Raw genomic sequence first — 20,506 nt, 5'->3', positions numbered from 1 at the left:
GTATATCATTCTGTTGTTTTGCTGTGTTTTTTGGTGCACCTTACCCTGGCTTTTACTGAAGGAGGTGTTCAGATAAGCCACACTGGTGAAGTAGGCACCTTTTGTTTTAAGCATATTTTTGTAGCCTGAAGCTTAGCTTGTTGTCAGTGAAACTTTTCGTTTCAATTAGCTGCTGATAATGATTATGGGAAGAAAATCAGAAAGTGTGATATGGTAACAGCTGAAAATGCAACAGTTCCCCAACTGAGAGAGGGGAGAGTGACAGTAAGCTGGAAAACATGACATCAGTCTGCTAGTGTTAAGCTCACCAGCTTTGTCCCGTAAGCCCAACACCAGATGGTGAGTAAAGTAATTCAATGGAAGCGTGGACTGAAATGGGAGCAGCAGCACCTTCCCTGGGAGAAAGGGGAGAGTCAGGAGGGCAGGTGGACACTTGCTGTGATGGTTTCAGGTTTTTTTCCATCTGTAGTAGATATTACTTTCTGTCAGTTGGAAAGTTAATCCAACAGCAGCCTGTGCATGGTGGGGGCATCAGTCCAACACCTGGAGTGAGCAATGCCCTCCTATTCCTGAGCTTGGAAGGTGACCCTGAACACTGGGATCTAGGACAGTCCTCTCTAGGGTTTAGGCTGTTGTTGAGCCTGGCTCTAGTGAGGTAGTCACCTGGCAGGAGCTTGCTGCTGCTGGGCAAAGGAGGAAATTTCAAGGCTCTTCTACCAAGACAGTCATACACAGCTCTCCTCTGTCTGCTGGGTAAATGCCCCTTGCACACTTATGTTAGAAATGTGCTCTCTGCATGGTGCAGTCAAGATAAATGCAAACACATTTTAATCTTGACTGTCTTAAGTAATGCATTTTAAGCATTTTTAAATATAATTTTGAAACATTTTATCTTGACTGTCTTAGGTAACTTTTTTCCATTGCTGTGGATTTTGAGACTGCTGGGGAGCCAGGTAGGTTAAGGGATAAAGCCCTGGCATTGCAGCTCGAGTCTCTCCTGAGCTCTTTAATTTGCATGAGGGTGCAGCTTCTCCCTTGAGCTGTGGGAGGAAACATCCACTGGAGCCTTGCTGATGGCCATCCATCCACATGGCTGCTCCAAGGAGGAGAAATGTTACTGCTCTTTGAGTGTGAGAGATTTGTCCCTGGGTTAAATGTGTGCTATACCTTGTGCTATACAGAATCACAGAATGGTTTGGGTTGAAAGGGGCCTTAAAGCTCATCCAGTTCCACACTCCTTCCATGGCCAGGGGCACCTTCCCCCTATCCCAGGTATCTCCAAACCCCATCCAGTCTGGCCTTGAACACTTCCAGGGATGGGACAGCCACAGCTTCTCTGGGCCAGGGCCTCACCACCTTCACAGGAAAGAATTTCTTCCTAATATCCCATTGAAGCCTGCCCTCTGTCAGTGTGAAGCCATTCCCCCTTGTCCTGTCACTACATGCCCTTGCGCAGTACAACCTGTCCTAGGAATATGGGCGGGCTGGGGCTCCACCAGGCTCCACCTTGAGTCATGTTTCATGTGAACATTGTCTGCAGCCTTTTTTCCAAAAGATCATCTGATTTTAAAAGTTTGGTCTCTTACTTAGAGAGATCTGAAAAACTAATTTGATATTGAGCTGACAGCTGTGAAAGGAGTGTAGTGAGAAGGATGTGATGGATAAGGCTTTCCTTCAGACTGTGGTATACATTTGTTACAATCCAGTTTAAACCCAGAAAAGTGAGGAAAGCTAGGTCTCTGTGTATAAACCGCAAAGAACTTTGAAGGTTCAAAATATACCCAAAAACTAGATTAAAACCAAATGAGGCTAGATATTGGTGCCAAAAAATGGATGTATTTTTTAAAGAGAGAAAAAGAAGTGTGCGTGGGGGGTGGGGAGGAGAGAGAGTGAGTGACAGGGGTTAGGTGGAAGCATATTACCCATCTAAAAATGGGGTCTCAACAATGTCTCATCTCATTTTGTCTGGTCTTCCCACATCACGCTGCCACATGCCAAAGAGTGCAGAATTCCATGGACAAATAGGACATTTTGCAATATGCATTGAAAAAACAGCCAAGCATGAGAAAACAAATTGGGAGTTTCTGGTTTGTAGGCTGAAAGAGTTCTCCTTGGTGAGAGTTCACAGGCCAGCTCTTAAGAAGGGTTTGCAAACTCAGTTTAAGAAAGGCCATAAAAAGCAGGAAGAAAATCCAGCAAAGAAAAGCAAATTAGGCCTCGAAGGGGGGAAATTTGAACTGATCTTGAATTTGACAACTGGAAAGAAATCCATCTGGTTCTGGGTTTCTGAGGATGAATGTGTGAGTGTTTTGCACAAAGTGAAGCCTTGCAGAGGTCTCACAGCCATTGAGGAAGAGGAGCCTGCGCTCTGGCTTGGGAACAGCATTTTGTGCTAGAGGAGGAACCTCTTGATCCCTATGGAATCTGCTGGGTCACCTGTGGCTTAATAACATGGCTGAGCAGAGGAAAGGTGAGCTGCCACCACCATGAACATCCTCTCCCCACAGGGACAGGGAGCTGGTGGCAACTGGGGATGCCAGGCAGTGCAGGCAGGGCTTTGTTTCCGCCCTTCCATCAAGGGCCTCCTTTTGGAGAGTGCCCAAGCAATGAGTTTTCACTTTATAGCAACATTTGGTCCTGATGTACAAATTGCTGAGCTTAACAGGGACAAAGGGGCAGCGCTTTATAAACTACCCTGGATTTAAGCAAATCCATGGAGATGATGGTCTGGAGGAGGTTTCCATTCTGGAAACAGCTGCCAGTTCTGTGCTCCCCAGCAAAGGTCTGGATGGCACCCGTGTGCAGGGGCACTTGAGGTCAGAGGAGAGGACCCAGCCCTCTTCTGCAGCCACCCTGGACTGAGAGTGAATCTGGCCCAGATAATTAAAGGTAATTGCATTCTAAAAGCATTGCTGTCAGTGCTGCCATCCATATGGGCCATTGCTGTTATCCCAAAAAAATGTTTATGATCCTTCTTTTCCTCTCTGCGTCATGGTTGAGTGTTTTCTTTATTTCCCTTGAAATAATAACCTAAATCTGGGAATTGGGAACACATAGCCTGCTTGTGTATATATATATATATATATGTATTTTTTTTAAACTATAAATTGGGGAACAGTTAAAATTATATTATTCCTGGCAGCAAAATTCCTTTTTTAATAGACAATTTGAAGTTATTATGTTGGAAGCAGTTTTCCCCACGTGTTTGTGCATGTGTGGTGTGGAGGGAACTGTGCCAAGAGGGTTCCAGGCAGCTTCTGAGGCAGGGGAAGTTGCTGGGAGCTTGCTGAAGGCTTCAGGCTTTCAGCTGATGGTAGGAAAAAAACCTTGAAGACACCATCTTTCAGTTCTTAAGTAAGCTTGGTTTTATCAATGGACAATTTGCCTTAGGAAGTACTGAAGAATTGGACTTTCAGGATTTTTTTCTAGCAGGCTCTGTTTTTTACTTCTCTTAGCTGTTTGTTTTTACAAAGTTTGTGAGTGCCAGTGTGTTCTCCTGTGCACTGGGGTAGACAATTGTTTCTAATTAGTATTTATTGGATTATTTTAGTCAAAAATAAGCTTTGTATCAGAGCCCCACAATATACACTTTGTTATTTGTTCACAGGATGGTGTTTTATTTCCCTGCCTGTTTTTTTATCAGCTTCAATCTACTGAAAAGCTGGTGGAAGGCAGCTGTGTTGGGGAGCTGCCCTAGAACAAATTAAACTAGGTTAAACAGATTCCAGCCTCTTACACAGCATCTATGTCTTTCATCAGTCCAGGCATGTTTGTGACTCACATGGCTGGAAATAGCAGCCAGTGTGTGTCCATGGGCTGTGTCCAGCTTCCTGCTGCTTTTCCCAGTTGCTGGGGTTAGGTCCTCTCCTCATACTGAGTTTTTGCAGGCAAAGCCTGGCTCAGGTGACATAAGCAGTAGGTATTGCTTGGTTTATGGGTGTGGATAGGACTGACTAATAGCACACCCATGTATGTGGAATTCCATGTGTGTGGAATAACACATAGGTAATGTTTAACATTGGTAAAATGTTAAAATAATGTGGAAAATTTTTCATTTAATGGCATCTGAGTTCCTGACTTGAGGTCATATGACAAAAATATTTCCACAGTTTACCTTGGTACTTAAAAAGCAAATGGAAATATGAATATCAAGCTAAACCCTTGAGTGATGTGTTTGTCACACTGTAAATTACTAATCTTATTTGGGGAGAAAACCTTCCTAAAGGAACATGGATGTGTGTGGACAAGGGTGGCTGCAAGTGAAAATCCCAGGACTGGTCCCTTGTCCTTGGGTGTTGCCCATCCTGCACGTGGAGCTGCCTAGCATGGGTTTATCCTGTTTTGCTGGTAGAAATGGAAGGGATGGCCCTGAAGTCAGGAGCACAGCAAGTGTACTCAGAGTGATGGAACATGGAATAAGAAGTAGACTCACAGCCTTTCTTTTAAAGAAACAGCACATATGCTTTTAAATATAAAATAAGTGCAGGAGAAATAAATGCAGAATATTTGGCAGTGGCTCACCATGGAAAAATAGCAAATTCATTTAGTTGGGGACCAAGGGGAGCTGTGTAGATTCAGCACAATTTAACTGCAGGTCAAGCCTGAATTTTCCTTTTCCTGCTGCACATCCCTGTTTTCCACAGCACACATAAAATGTTACTATGGCAAACTGCATGTCCCAACACAGCCCCTGCATGTACATCACACACTATAAATCTCATGTTTTCTGCTTTCTTTCTCTTCCAGGACAGTGGCCCTGCCCAGAGCAGGAGGTCCATGCCCCATGGAGCTGGGGGCAGCCCTGTGGACAGCAAGCAGATGCTGAACATGCAGCATCACCAACCAACCCGGCTGTACACAAACAACAGCTCTGAGTCAGCCCTTCCAGGCCAGCTGAGTGGACTCCACATCACTCCTGCACATAGGTAGGGGCAGGGCTTGGCTCTGCATCTGCTGCTGCTCCTGCAAACTAAGGTTCAGGGAGTGCACAGAGGCTGTTGTGCTCCTGGTGCTCCTGAGGTCATGGAATCCTAGACTCACTTCAGTTGGAAAGACTTTCAAGATCATCTTCTCTAACCATTGACCTAACTCTGCCAAGTCCACCAGGATGCTGGGCTGGTCAGGTGTAGGTGGGAGGAGAAAATAAACTAACCAAATAAAACAAAGCAAAAATAAAAAGGCTTGGAGACAGCAATTTCTGAACAAAATGGCCACATTTACATAGGTAGCAACTGCAACATTAAATTGAAGTTTGTGTTGCTGAAGCAATGCTCAGGTTTGCATCTTGGTGAAGGTGCTCACTCTCCAGATCTCTGTTAAGATCCTTTTGTTGCTGATGTGAGTAGGTAGATTAGTGGCCCCTAGGTATGGTCCCCCAGCTGGGATTAATGCCAAGGAAGACAAGAGGAGGAGAGGTTTAAATTGGATATTAGCAAAACTTCCTTCACCAGCAAGGTTGTAAGCCCTGGCACAGGCTCCCTGGGGCAATGGTGGAGTCACCATGCTTAACAGAGAGACTTAACAGACATGTAGATGTTTCTCCTGGGGACATGGTTTAGTGGTGGCCTTGGGAGTGCTGGGGGAATGGTTTGGCTTGATGATCTTTTCTAACCTAAACAATTCCATGGCTCTGTGAGTGTCACAGACAATAATATTTTGTTTTTTCAAAGTGTATCTCCAAGGCAGGATGGAGGGTGCTGCCCTCCTAGGAGTGAGGTACACCTTGCCACATACCTAGGAGCCAACACTTGCCCTGAAAGCTGGAGATATTGGCTGAAAGGATGAATTCCAGTAACTGGGATGTTTATAAGTGTAAGATCTGCTCAGTGCAGCTGTCTGGGAGGCTGAGAAATAAATAATGCTCCTAGGAAAGAAAAGGCTTTTGTGTAGCCAAGAATGGTTTGAGTGAATAACTCAGACTTTGAGACAAACCAGGTTGTGGACTGGGATGCTTTCACATGGCTTATGAGGATCTTGATTTATGTTCTTCCAAACTGGCAAAATATCCTGCAAGAAAGTAATGTCTGTATCACATGCAAAGAGAGTTTCTTTTCAGTCTGCATGAATCTGTATTTCAGTGATGCAGCAAGCCAGCTCATTCCCTGTGCTGCTGCGGGAAAGTTATTGAAGTTGGAAAGAGGAGAACTGCACAAAAAATAGAGAAGAAAATCTGGTATTTTCTGCAAATGAGCCTAAAGCAAGGACATTCACTTGGGTCTTTGAGTAGAATTGGGGCAGGAGTGCCTTTTCTTTGAATTGGAGTACATATTCTTTGATGAAGCTGGGCTGGTATCATGGTTTGACACTGGCCAAAGGCCAGGTACCACTAAAGTCACTTGCTTACCCTCTCTTACTTTCAGCTGGGTAGAGGAGAGGGGAAAAAGAAATAATGAAGGGCCCATGAGTTGAAATGAGGACTGGGAGAAAATACTCTAAAGGGCAAAACAGGTTCTAATTCAAAGGTATAAAGTAAATTTATATTAACAGAGTAAGAGAAGGCTAATGAGAAGTAAAATACACCTTTAAAACACCTTCCCCCAGCCCCTCCCTCCTGTCCAGTGACAGTGAAGGGAGACAGGGTGTGGGGGTTTTGGTCTGTTTGGCGCTCAAGATTTTCTGTTTGCTCAGGGAGAGGAGTCTGTTCTCTGCTATGCTGTGAGTCCTTCCCACGGGCAAACAAGTGTTCCCAAAACTGTTGTGGCCTGGGTCACTCATCCACAGGGTGCAGTCCTGTAAGGATGGGCTGCTCTAGTTTGGAAGCAAGGCCCCTCTCTGTTTTTGGAAGCAGGAGCCCTCTCTCCATTCGGGTCTCCCACTGGATCACAGCTTTCTCTGCCATCCACCCGCTCCTCCATGAGCACTTTTCCCATGGGCTGTGAGTGGATCTGCATCCCCCATGGGCTTCCTGCATTACAGGGGGACAGTTTGTTTCATCATAGTCTTTACCAGAGCTTGCAAAGGAATTTTGGCTCCAATGCCTGGAGCACCTCCTCCCCCTCTTTGTTTTCCCACTGACCTTGGTGCCGCCATGTTGTTTTCCCTCACGTGTCTTCATTTCTTCCTCTTCTCTGACTAGAAGAAAAGCTGCTGCTCATAGATACCATTACCAACTAGTTCCACTAATTCAAAGATTCTTACAAGATCCTGCAGCACCAGGAGGTTGATCTCATCTAGGTTCTGTGTCAGGGAGTCTCTGGCCATGTTTCCACCATGGGCCAGGCCCTGCCGCCATGTTTCCAGCAGTGGAGGCCGCGGCGCCGGTGCTGTTTCACGTCTCTCTTCCCTGCAGGGCAAAGGGAAGGAGAAGCCACTGCTGTCCCTCTGTCCCTCTGCCTGCAGTGTGGCTGGCCAGGCATGGCTGGGGCAGGGCAAGGCTTGCCACGGGCCGTGCCGAGATGGCAGCAGCCGCGTATCGCCACAGGCCAGGCCGGGGATGGCCCCTGGTAGCAGTGCCTTGCCATCCCTGGAAAAACTGCCCCGTTTTGATTTTCTACTTAAATGTGTCATCACAGAGGTGTTACAGCCTCTCTAATTGGGCCAGCAACATGTCCAACTTCAGAGATCAGAGATTGGCTCTGTCAGACACGGTGGAAGCTTCCAGCAGCTTCTCACAGAAGCTACCCTTGTGGGCCCCCTCCCTGCTGCTACCAACAAACCAGGCTGGGCCAAATTAACACAGCTGGCCAAAACCTGCCCTTTCCCATTGAAAATGTGTGAGTTGATGTAGGAGTGAACCGTAGCAGGGTAGAGAAGCACTTGGAGCACACCTGTGGGGTTTGGACTGGCTGGGAGTCACGGGGATGGGTCCATGGCTCATGCCCAGCATGGTTCAGCCCCACCACCCAGGCTGGCCCTCACCTCCCACAGGGAGCAGAGTTGCCGGGGAGTCACTACCAGAATATGGAGCTCTAGACATTCTTTAAAAGTGATTTTTGCTGGAGGTTTTTTTTCTCCTTCCTTTTTTTCTTTCTTTGAAAGTGAATGTTATTTCTTTTGTTTATTTGTTTAAGCAGACATGAATATAACACTGGTGGAGAAAATGATCCAGATGATAGCTAAAGTATGTGAAGGTGATGGAGTTCAGGGCTCTTGCTATTTTTATTGGTTTTATAATGACCTTGATGACCTGCTCTATAAAAAGGAAGAGGAGCCCCTTCCCCTGGAGCTGTGCTCTGTCTTGGGGCCTCTGGAGCACAACAGCAGTTGGATTCAGCTTTTCTCAGCAGGACGGTTAAGCATGTACCTGAAATATATTTGATTCCAGACCATGATTTTCATTTTTTTGATGTATTGGACTGGAATAATGGTTTAAATTGCTGTTTGTTGTGTGTGCATCCCAAATGCTCCTCATACAGAGCAGAAGCAGCTCCAGGCTGGAGGTGGGGGGGGGGCATCCCTGATGTCCAATGTCCCCCTCCCTGGTGAGGTGGTTTTCTCAGTTAAGCTGTGCTCTGTGTTTGTCATGTACCTACAGTAACACCAGCTTCACAGGAAGCACTTGTGGATGGTGAGGGGTTTTGCTGTCCTGCCTGGCACACACTCTCCAGATGCCCTTAAAGGGGTGGGTGCATGCCCTGGCCCTACATAGTTAATGAAATGCCTGTTTTTTCCCATTTTATCAATAAATTACATAGGTAGCAAAGCAATTTACAGCATTTGCAAGCAGCTGCCCTCTTTCCTGAAGGCATCTGGTAACTGGGCCAGCCCTTGCTGTGTTGCTCAATTGGAGCCCAACAGGGAACAAGTTTAACCTCCTCGGTTCAGCAACTGTTCCTGTGCCAGACATACCTCCAGGCAGGGAAACACATGAGAACAGAGGTGCTTAATTGAATCTGTGGGAATGTGGAGATTTCAGTACCTCCCTGATGAGCTGACAGTAGCTGTTTCTGTTTGACTTGAGCCTTTCTTTCTTTGCTTTACACCAGCATTGACCCCGTGAAGTCTCTCCCACGGAACAGAAATGGGATTGATGTGGAGTCTGATGTCTACAAGATGCTCCAGGATTATGAGAAGCCCATTTCAGAGCCAAAGCAGTCTGGATCCTTCCGCTACTTGCAGGGCATGTTGGAGGCCAGTGAGAATGGTAAGGAGGTTGGCACCCAAGCACCCTCCTGTGAGGAGACCACTGGGATGGCAGGTTTCAAATCAGTGTTTCACATAGTCCTGCTTACCAGAGTTTGTGGCTGACTTGAGCACTGTGTGAAAGCTGGATTTGTAAGCAATGTGGCAGCTGTTTTCTGAGATGGTTTATGAGATGTAATGGCCTTAAGCAGTTGTATAAGATCCCTGTTGGAGAACCTGGTCTCGTTAAGTAAATGGCATTTGCATAAGGACGTGGGATGGTCCTCAGCAAGGCAGGGATAGAGATCAGGAACTCTTGGCTCACTTCTCAGGTCTGTCACAGCTTCCTGCCCATGTTGTTAACACATTAAATAATAAGATCCCCAATCTATACATTTCAGCTTCTTTTTTATTTTATTTGCCTTTCACCATAAGTCTTTTCGGGCTTTTATGTTCAAATTTTTAGGCTTTGCTTTACAGTCTTACAGGGCAAGACCCTTCTTTCTGTTTCCTTCCAAGGGCCCCATACTGCAATCATGTGAATCCAGGAACATATCTTTTATGAGAAAATACCAACTGCTGTAAATCTCATTATGGAGCTGTGAGAGGTAGTGAGTTGGGCTGTTGCATTTCAGTTTCTGTTTGTGTAAAATGCTGAAGTCTGTTCTTTGACTAGAAGGATGTTGATTCTTGCTTCACAACAAGCACAACTGCAGGTAACTTCTGATCATCATGGAAGTTCACCAGTATTGGTTTTCTCACTGGGACTGAGCCATAGTTGCAAAGCATGAGATAGGATCAACCTCAGAAGCACTGGGTGTATTATTGTATTTTATATTAGTATTACAGCCCCTGGATTGGCAGAAAAACTGGTGTGATTTACAAGCCCCGGTTGGACCCTCAGGTCCTTCAAGACCTCCAAGAGCAGGGACAAATCTGCTGCTTCCCCAGTCTCCTTGTCAGGAAGAAGTAAATGGGAAGTGACTGTGTTAATCCCAATTAGTAACAGTGCTGCCTGCCTTCCTTCTCTGTGCCAGGGAAAGGGAAAAAAAAATCAAGCTTTGCTGGTTTGCTCCTGCCTCCCCCTGCATCCTGCAGCCTTGTGCTGGCAGAAACCCAGCGCTAGGAGGAAGGGAGAAAGAAAAGGCTGGGGAACAAAGAGGTGCCAGGACAAGTCCCCACGTCCTGGGACTGTGCATCCAGTCCTGGATGTGTGCTCATCATCATTCTCTTGGCTCTAGCCCATCACCAGTGCAACACTGTGTGTTTGACTGGAGCCTGACAGGCTGCTTTCGGGTACCAGCCAGTATGGGACAGGCTGGAGCAGTCAATGTCACCTGGGTTCTACCATTCTCCCTCTCAGTAGTGTGGAGGGAATGTGTGACTGCCTTCAGGCACAGCCTCACTTATGCCATGGTCATTCCAACAGTGTTTATTTCACAAGGGATGAGAAATTAGGTGAAAAGCATCTCTGCTTGGCATGAAGCTCTGTGATGTTCCAGCACATTTTCAATCCTAAGTGTTCCTGCTGGGTTTGTTTTACAGCTGCCACCCCTGCTCCTTTTTCCTTAAGCCTAAAATTACACATTTTGACCTGAGCCTGTTCTGCATTGTCCTTTTAAAGTCAAGCTCTCCTCTCCCAAGGAGCTGAGTGTCTTGGACAACGACCTGTTTTATATGGAATGTGTTCTTACTAGAAGTATTTGAGCCCTATCCCCCCCCTTAGGGAGCAATGCTTTGTGCTAAGGTGGAGGCTGGAGGAATGGCAGTGCCCACCCTCATATGCACCCATAACCCAGAAAGGACAAAAAACTCCAGCCATAGCAGGGATGGCATGGTGGAGGCTGTGGAGTTAAAGCATTTTACTGCCTTGCTGAAGATCATAAATCACCATGAGACTGGGCTGCTAAATAGAAGGAAATGATACACAGTTCAAGAAGATGGGAAGCAGCCTTCTCTGCAGGGTTCATTTTATTGTAAAATCCCTTTTTTTTTTTTCCTTCTTTCCTTTTTTAAGCAACTTATCCAAGCACTCTGCATGAGAGGCAGTGACAGCTTAACTGTTAAATGTTGGCAGATGAGCCTGTCTAGTCCAAGCATGCTGTGTCTCATGCTGGGGGAAGCCAACAGACTGAGCAGTTGCTTCAGTTTATTCCCAGCAAGGCAGCGGAAGGATTCAACAAGGGGCTTGGCTGGAGCCAGCCAAGTACTGGGGGAACTCCTGGGGTGGAGTAGCCCTGCTCTGCTCTTGAGCAGGCACTCCTGCATGTATGAAAACTCTTGGCATTTCCAAACACTGTGTTGTGTTTTGGGGAGGTGGGATCTGGTGGGAAGTTGGTCCTTTTGGTTTTACCTGCTTGGCTGGAACTGCTGGCAGCCTTGGCCTCTGTGTCAGAGCCATGGCTGGAGAGGGGGCTGTGGTGGGAAGGTGCCTGTGCACCCCAGGGGATGAGTCAGGGGTGCACCCTCCTTCCCATCTGGGCCCAGGACAATAAGCACTCCTGAGACACACTAGATGGGGGAGCAGGGGTCTCTTTGCTGAGGGATGCCCTTCAGTCTGTGGTGTGACCCTGCCCTGGGGCTGTGAGCAACCAGGAGTGATGATGTATCAGGCTCCAGGTACTTAAAGTTCCCCTTAGGAAGGGCAGAAATGTTCCTGGAACTATGGGAGGCGCTTACACTGGATTTTGTTCTGAAGCTGCCAAAATTGGCACAGAGTATGTGCAGAGACCTCAGTCAGAAAGTGCTTGTGGCCTACTGAGACCTTCTGGGCATCAGGGCTTGAAGCACATGTTTACAATGGACCCTGGACTGAAACACCTTGGAAGCTCAGGAAGTGTAGCAAATTAGAACTCTGGAGAATGACTTGTTCATCCAAGAGCTCTTCTGCTGCTTTTCCAAACTGTGAGCCAACTGGTCCTTCTTCATGAGCTTCTCCTTTCTACAACCTTAGGCAATCACAGAGGACCTGTAGATCAATATATGCCAAACAGACCAGTCAGTTCTCAGCTGTGGAAAACCATGCAGTCAATACTGGAAGCTTTTAAGTATCCCAGTAGCTGGCAACAAGCACGTTGGTGCTGTTCAGAATCAGAGGGCAGATGGTAGATGGTCTGTAGGGAGTGGAAGCAGAAACACTGAAAATTCTGCTATGATATTTTTTCATACACACAAAATCTTCATTTCTTACTTTCCTGTTGTTGGACCTTCATGAAAGGAGGCCTAGTGCCTCAGAAGACTTTACCTTCTATCACAGTATTTTGGGCTAGATTATTTGAGCTTAAATGTGTGCTCTAGGAAGAAAAGTGCATGTGATTCTATTATTGTTTGGTTCAATTTTCCTCATTCCCTGAAATTCTTTCATCTATATCTCCTTGACAGATGGTGGTGGGTCTACCAAGTGTACCTGAAATGTTGCTGTGATGGAAACTTTTTTTTTTTGGGGGGGGGGGGGGGGGAGGGGTGGCTTTTCTGGGCTCTTCACTTTATGATTTTTAACTAAGTAGTGTTACAGCCAAATTAATCTCTCATCTCTAGATCACAGCTGCTTTGTATTTTGACAAGGTCCATGTCTGTTGAGCTGGTGCTGTCCTGGAACTTCCAAGGGAGTTGCAGGTCCTGTTATGACAGACAGGCTCATCTGATTCTGTAGGGGAAAAGGAAAAAAAAAAAGGAAGAAGAAGAGGGAAAAAAACAGGCCTGAGAGACCAAGTTTTTAATCTGTGTCTTTCTAATTCTTGGCAGGTGAAAAACTCGACAAACTGAGCAACCCCCGGAACATCAAGTCCCCGGTGCCAAAGCTTGGTGGCCCCATGTCTGGGCTGCAAATGCTCCCCGAGTGCACCCGCTGCAGGAATGGCATTGTGTAAGTGTCCTGCCTCACCAGAGCCCCTGGTGCAGTGGGGACAGTGACACTGGGATGTGGCTGGGTTGGGTCCTACCAGGCATGTGGGTTAGAATTTATAACAGAATACCTTGAATCCCTTTCTGGTTTTTTCTAACCATATCTAAACCTGAGCAATGCAGTTTGGATTGCCCCTTTTAAGGGAATCTCACAAGGGATGATTTATGGGATGGTTTGTGCCCTGCTTATCATAGTAGCTGCCCAGGGACTATGAATAGCACCATGGCACCAAGCACTCCTTCACTGCCTTACAAGGGTTGGTGGGAGAAACACCTTGAGTGTTGAGAAGAAAACAGCTGTTTTGTTTATTTGTTGAAGAGTTACTCTCTGACAGATGGATGTTTATTTCAGAAAGTATAGATGTTTTTATGCTTTGTTTGTTGTAATTTATGACCTGTTGTAATTTATGTTCTGCTGTAATTTATATCCTGCTCAAGTCAAATTTGCTGGCTGAGTGTGAGCTGTGCAAATGCCTGCAATGGTATTCTTGCTGAAGCTGTGAGTGAGGGTCTCTGCTCCACAAGTCATAGTGCCTGCAGGTGCTCAGCCCCAGTACTTGCAGGATGCTGGCTCCTGATTTTCAGATCCAGGCTGAGTGTATATATTCAAGGCTGTGTTTTGCATCAAGCTCTGGAGCAGGGCTGCTGGGTGTGGAGCATCCCTTCCCACAGAAGCACAGTGAAGCCACACCTGGAGTGAGGTGGCAGCTTTGGGTGGGCTGAGAACCCCTGATAACACCCTTACATGTCCCTGCACGCTGCTTTCCTTCTTAGTGTTTCACTTGAGGCAGCAGGAAAAGCTGTTCATGCTCCTTGTTCTTCCACCTCACACGAGCTCTCCCGATCTCTCCCAGGGGCACCATCGTCAAGGCTCGGGACAAGCTCTACCACCCTGAGTGCTTCATGTGTGACGACTGTGGCCTCAACCTGAAGCAGAGGGGGTATTTCTTCATTGAGGAGCAGCTGTACTGCGAGACACACGCCAAGGAGAGGGTTAAGCCCCCTGAAGGATATGACGTGGTGGCTGTTTATCCAAACGCTAAAGTTGAACTTGTCTAAGGCTGGGCTGTGCTCTGGAGAGGTGGGGTGGCCCACCCACGTCCTCCTTCCAGCTGCAAGCACTGGGGCTGTAATCAACCCCCATGACCAAAGCCCAAGTTCAAATGCCTTTTCCTAGATAAAACCGTTTACACTTGGGATCTCTGGGAAATGGTGTTGAAAGCATTCAAACAGGTTTTGCCCTTCTTTTTGACATTCTGCTTTTTGCTGTGTTGGGTTATTAGTCTGTGCTGTAATCTTGTCTAAGATCTGTGTAAATATTGATTAATTCTTTACTCTCTTTCATATAAAACCTGTATTCCTTTTTTTTTCTTTTTTTTTTGTGCCCTCCTTCTACTGAAGATGTTTTAGAAGATGTTTTAAAAGCTCGAAGAAAATAAGGCACTTTAACAAAAGAAGCTATCTCTTATGTCCTGACCCTAATCTCCTGTCCTGTGGCTGCCCCAGTGAATGATTCAAAACCAACCCCTGAGAGTCAGGACATCACCAGTGGGTGCCTCACTCAGCTGCATCCCAGCAGATGTGCCAAGGAAGGGTGGTCTCTTAAGGCAGTAATTACAGTGAAACTCTCTGGACCAGGGCAGTGCAGTTTGAGGCTGACAAGGACTGATTCGAGTTTCCAAGAGATCTCCGCACTGAGTGTGTGATGAGGCCTTTTTCTGCCTCCTTCTACTCCTAACTCCATTATTCTGTCATCTAATGACTCAAATACACCTTGACAGGACACTGCAGCAGTCTGGAGCACCCTTTGATTATCCCCACCTCCTACATTTTTCCCCACAGCTGCCTTTGCTTTGGCCATTGTGAATATTCCCCAGTTTTTGCTATAATTTTGCAGTTCTTTATTTCTAAATCCTCAGATTGCTGCTATCTGGGTCTGCCTCCCAGCAGAGGGGGGGTGATAAAATCCCTCCAGGCACTTAGGGAATAACCAGAGCTTGGGTGAGCCCCAGGTCCCAGGGCAGCAGGATTGTGTTTATACCCATCTCCCAAGGCTGTGCTTTCAGCCAGGTCCATCATCCACTTTATTTGACAGGGAGAAGGTTTTGTAGCTCTTGAAATTATTCTTTGTTAGAGAAATGTGGGTTTTTCATGTTGGTACTTAAAGGAAGGAGAGAGTTGACTTGCTCAGCTGGGTACTGCTGTGCAAGGTGATGGAAGCTGTGTCTTTGGTACAACAAGGTTACTTCTGCTTTGCAACAGCTTCAGTCTTCGTCCTCCTCACTTTGAGAGAGTAAGGATATAGGGGAGAAAAATAAATGCTTGGGCTTATTTTCCTTCCATAGAAAAGGAAAAATGGGCAAAGGACTCCTTTCCCTCTTGGCTCTCCACACGAGGGAAAACTGGGGATTGGGGGAGGGTTGGGAACATGATCCTAGTTGGGGCTGAGCAGGTAATTCCTTCCTACAGGTTCTGCACCCCAGAAGGGATTTTAGTGTGTTACTGGTGTCCATCTAGACCTCTTCGTGCAGTGCCTTACTGGGACACAGCAGCTCCTACCCCATGCCCTGCAGCCTCCCAGCAGCCCTGGGCTCCCTCCAGCTGGGTACCACAGAGATGCTGGCTGTGTGCATTCCTGCTAGCAGGGAGACATCTACCTCCCCCTCCTTCTGCCATAAGGAATTTTTAGTTATTAATGTACAAGAAATGTGGAAATTTTATCACAGTGCTGAACCACATTTTTCTTGTATTTGCATGGCCTTGCTTGGTCACTTGGACCCTCTGAAGGGGGGAATGTTTGGGACAAGTGTAGAGGAGGGACATGGTAATCAGGTGGGAAGCATTACTGCTCTGGTTTGCAGGGCTCTGCTTGGAGCTTCTTGGGGTGTCCTTGTCAGAAACATTTATTCTAAATTCCTCTGTTGTCTTAAACATTGCTGGTTTGAGCTCTGGTGCCTGTAGCTTGAGAGTTCAGGCTTCACCAAAATCCAGGACTGAATACAGCTCAGCTGCATGGTGGAAGACTCCCAACATGAATGGCACAGGACGCCCTTCCCTGTTTTCCAGGCAGACAGTTGGAGCTGCCAGTGGTGCGTTTGTCACTCCCTGGGGCTCTTGTCCCCTTTTGACTCTACCTGCATGGTGGCCACATCCTGCAGGATGCCCGGAATCTGCAGCCCTGATACAGGGAGCACCAAGAAGTTCATAAGTTGGTTCATTGCCCTCATTTTAAACACCCAGCTGAGCAGGCTGCTGCCAGGGCACCCTTGGTGGTCTTGCTTGGCTGCCACACCAGTGGGAATGCTGCACATGGAGCTTCTTCTAATGATCCCAAGTTCCCTCAAGTCAATATTTCCACATGGCATCTCATGATACCCTTTCTGAGGAGTAATCAATTCACCCCATCCCCCTGCAGAGCTTGGAGCTGCCTCACCCAGGCCCATCCCAGGGCACGTGGTTTCCTGGCTTCAGGCCACCCTGTTCCTGTTCTGAGGCTTACAGGAGCAGCCACAAGCGTCACCCTCTCTATCACCAGATAATTCTGTTCAACTCTGTAAAATGTGGGGAGGGTACTGTTTGTATGAAACAAAAAATAAAATTGTATTATGGGTTTTGTCTCACATCACTTGGCCTTTGCCTGGTCTGTATGTGTGGGGGTCTCCTGGCATCCAGAGGACTGGATAAACTTCAAAAAGCATCTTGGAGATACAAATTGCATCTCCATGCTAATTGCAAATGTGAATTGCTTTCCACATTTCATTGAGAGCTTCTTTGAGGTTTGGTCTGTGTTTTGGGGAGTTGGTGTGGGTTTTTTTTAACTTGAGATCTTCCTGGGATCCTACATCCTAACAGGTGTGGAGGTGGGAAAGGCCACTGTGTCTCTGTGTGATCCCCCACTGGTGCCTGGCTCCTCTCCACCAGTGTGACCCAGCTCATCCTGTGATGGTCCAGAGCTTTGCTGCATCTGCCCCTGCACAAGGCTGAAGAATCAGTGCTTTTGGTGATGTTTAATCAGTCACAGTGATACTCCAAGGGAACCTTCTCCCACCTGATGTCCCAGGCTGTCCTCAGACTGGGATCCACAGTTCTGCAGTGCTGGGGTGTTACTGCTGGCACTGCTGGAGTGAGCTGGGCCTTCTTCCCAAGGAGAGGTGACTGCTGACCCCTGGAGTACAGAAGCCCACTGGGTGGTGAGTGTGGGGGTCTGGGAGGTGAGGGTAGGTTGGGGTTAGCAGCCGTCTCAGAGGGATGTTTGCTTCTGTAGCTCAGTCTCTACAGGTCTAGTTTTAATAATTGATTGGGATTCAAATCACTGGTGTATGGGAAAGTCAGAAGGGGTGTGAGGTAAGTGCCTCCAATATTTAACCTAAAAAGTTTGATTTGGCAAGTATTCATATGTGGAATTAGTTGTCTGTATGTGCCTAAAACATTTAAAAGACAAAACCTCTGAGGATCTGCATGTGGCAGAAAAGGTTTCCATAGGGGAAAGACCCACACTGGAAACTCTATGTCTAATTTGTACACATATTCAAATAATTCATATGGTTATGACTCTCCAATTAGTGTTTTTTCTATTCACCCTTGAATACACACATGTGTTGGATATGTTTCTGTGGTTTAGCCACTGCCATCCCCAGCCCCTTTGCCCTGGGCATTGATGCTGGGGGGCTTCAGCCCGTTGGGGGGATCCCCACTGTGAGACTGAGGGGTACAGAGAGCCTGGGCAGCTCTGGGGCCCCCCAGACCCTCTGCTACCCACACAGCTACTCTGACCAGCCCAACACTGGGAGCCTCCTCTCTTCTTCAGGAAAAAAGAGGCACAAGCTCCACTGTGATGCAGCACAGCATTTATTAACTAAACGAGGTGGGACCAGGGCCAGACTGATGCAAGTTTTAATTGTTTAACTTTTTCCATGTATCATTAAAGTTTCTTACTTAGCCAGGCATTATTTCCACCACCACGCCCCTGTTCTGCTGCAGCTTTTGTTTGGAGTTGTTTAACTTTGCTTTTGTTACTACTGGTCTGCCCCAGGGACTGAAAAAATCTCAGCTTGTCCATTTATCTGAGGATAAATGTCCTGTGCCATAGGAGGGGGACTGAGGGAAAGAGGCCCTTTGGAAAAGTTCCCTTTCTTCCCTTTCTCATGTATAAAAAAAACTATTTTCATTACTTTAGGGAGGAAAAAAAATCTTCCCTCTACATATAATAAAACCCAGAAAACTGCTCCCGATTCTAGAAAAACTTATCTGCAAGTTGTCTCTGTTTCTCCCCAGCAAACACTCTCAGAGCTCTTCCAGCCAGGACCAGCTTCTCCACCGGGACAGTTAAATATTCTGAATTTTTAGGTAGTCCTAAAGCAGTTGCTTGCACAGGGAGCCCAGTGAGGAGGGCCTGGGCTGGGCCAGTACTGATTTCAGGGCAGTCAAAGTGCTCAGGGCCACACCTCACTCTGCAAAGGTTCTGCTCAAGCCTGGTTCAGGTTTTTGCCTTTACTAATGAGAATAACTATTGTCTGAAGAAGCACCTAAGTCCTTGACTCCTGAACCTGAAGAGTTGCAGGAGGCCAGTGATGAGTGTGTCCTCCCCAAACACATGGACTCTCAGGAGATGCAAGCTTCTGGCAGTCTGGGACCATGGGTTGGGAGGATTTGGGCTCACCAGTGGGACATGGACACCACCACTGGAAAATCCAGCTGGAGGGGCTCTTGGGAGGCCACTCACACCTTGTTCCTGTCCCCAGGCAGCACCAGCCACCATGACCCTCCCAAGAGGTGTCTAACCTATCCCTGGTATGGCCAATCCCAGCTCCCCAGGCAGCATATCCCAGGGGTTTTCCCAACATTGGGGGAGTGCAGGGGATGTAAAGGAGGATATTGAATGCATGATGTACAGAGGAATGTATGGGATCTGTAGGGGAGATGGTGGCAAATGGGTGTGCCTGGATTGCAGGGGGCTATAAAGAATGTGTGGGGGCAGATGGGCTGCAGGGGGTTATAAAGGATGTGGGATGGGGATGAGGGGCAGAGGAGCTGTCTGGGTGCAGGGCCATGAGACGAGGCAGAGCTCCATCCCTGCGCTGTGCTGTCTCCTGCTCCATCTAGCGATGAAAACTGAAATATCCAGCGGCTTCGAGCAGGATAGGACAAGAGCCAGCTCTGTGAGGAGTCCCGGCATGTGGGGAGGTTCCCGAACAAGAACATCCAAATCCACCCCGAGGGCAGAACTTCGGGAAACGTCTGGCAATGATCTCTCCGGGAGAGGTCGTTTCACACCATAGTGATGGGCTTGAGCATCTCGTCTCTTCTCTGGCAAGACCTCTGGCGGTTCCTCGCTCTGCTGCAGCCCTGACCCACATCACTGACCCAAAGGCTGGGCCCAGGGAAGCAGAACGTGCTCCTGCTGCACAGGAAGCGTGTGCTGGTTCCCACCAGGGCCAAAGCAATGTCCCTTCTCCAGCTGGAGTGACATTGCACCAGGCAAAATTACTGAAGTTCTTCCTGAGAGGTGGATAGCCTTGGGAAAGCTGACTGAAGTGGAGCAGGTGGGCTCTGGGAGGGTTTATCCCAAATCCTCACTTATGTGCTAAAGACAGGCATCCTTGCTCCATCTCTTTTACAGGATTCCTACCACAAAGAAGATGAAAATTCATTCACACCAAATGCTTGTCTGCTGCCCTCTGCTTAGGAGAAGTTCACCACTACCAGGAGCTGGGAAATGATGGCCATAATGCCCCTGAGAGCTCCAAGTCCCACAGGTTAGATTGAAGTGAGCCTCAGGCAACTCTTGGCACTGCTGCAAGGGGCACCTGCACTGTATTGCTGAGAGCAGAAAGGCTGAGTCAAGAGCCTTTTTAAAGGCTGCCAAAGATGACTTTTTCCCAAGTGCTTTTGGTCCAGTGGGATGTGACCCTGATGGATACGATCATCAGCTCCAGGGTGGGCAGCAGGTAAGCAGGAGGGCAAGGCCAGGGCTTTGGCCAGAGCAGGGCTGTGCCACACTCCAGCAGGGTGGCACGGAAGCTCAATCATGTGGCACAGAGCCCCTCAGAGGACACACTGCAGCTCACATACAAAATAGGCCTTGCTTTGCCCTGTTGATAAGCAAGTTTCCACGTGATCCAAGTGCTATGCAATCCACAGAACTCTGAAGTATCATGTCCTTTCTTAATTCCCAGCTCTCCAGATGGCTACTGGGAGGGTGGCACAGCTGTCCTACCACAGCAGAGGATCCCTTCAAAGGGAAAGAGCAGAGCTGCTGTGGGCAGCACCACCCCACTCTGGAGCAGAGCAGGAGCTCTGATGCCAGCAGTGGCACAGTGGTACACTGGATGAGGGTAATGTGACTGCACAAGCAGGAGCTGGGCTCCTCCACAGCTCAGGGCAGCTTGTGGCATCCAGCAGCCATTGGAGCAACTTCCTGCTTCCACAAGAATCAGCACTAGAGGTGGTGTCTCAACCATTCAAAAATCTGCTCCATCTCCCCCTGTAATGAAGTACTCCTCCTTTGCTCTGCCGGCTCCTTGGCTCTGACTTCAATTTAAAG

General features: G+C 47.6%; 1 protein-coding gene across 1 annotated transcript in view; it reads left to right on the top strand.

The window, feature by feature from the left end:
- Window positions 1–16,588, top strand: part of PDLIM4 (PDZ and LIM domain 4) — a 45,297-nt gene extending 28,709 nt beyond the window's left edge. Inside the window, exons 4-7 of the mRNA XM_009091356.4 lie at window positions 4,747–4,925; window positions 8,925–9,082; window positions 12,805–12,925; window positions 13,818–16,588. Of these exons, the coding sequence (XP_009089604.1) occupies window positions 4,747–4,925; window positions 8,925–9,082; window positions 12,805–12,925; window positions 13,818–14,022 (663 nt within the window). The 3' untranslated portion in view covers window positions 14,023–16,588. The remainder of the gene's footprint in view (window positions 1–4,746; window positions 4,926–8,924; window positions 9,083–12,804; window positions 12,926–13,817) is intronic.
- Window positions 16,589–20,506: the final 3,918 nt, after the last annotated feature.

The sequence above is a fragment of the Serinus canaria genome, chromosome 13, assembly GCF_022539315.1.
Source record: "Serinus canaria isolate serCan28SL12 chromosome 13, serCan2020, whole genome shotgun sequence".
Classification (NCBI taxonomy): domain Eukaryota; kingdom Metazoa; phylum Chordata; class Aves; order Passeriformes; family Fringillidae; genus Serinus; species Serinus canaria.
The sequence above is the reverse complement of the archived record's forward strand: the minus strand, read 5'-3'. Positions and strand labels throughout refer to the sequence as shown.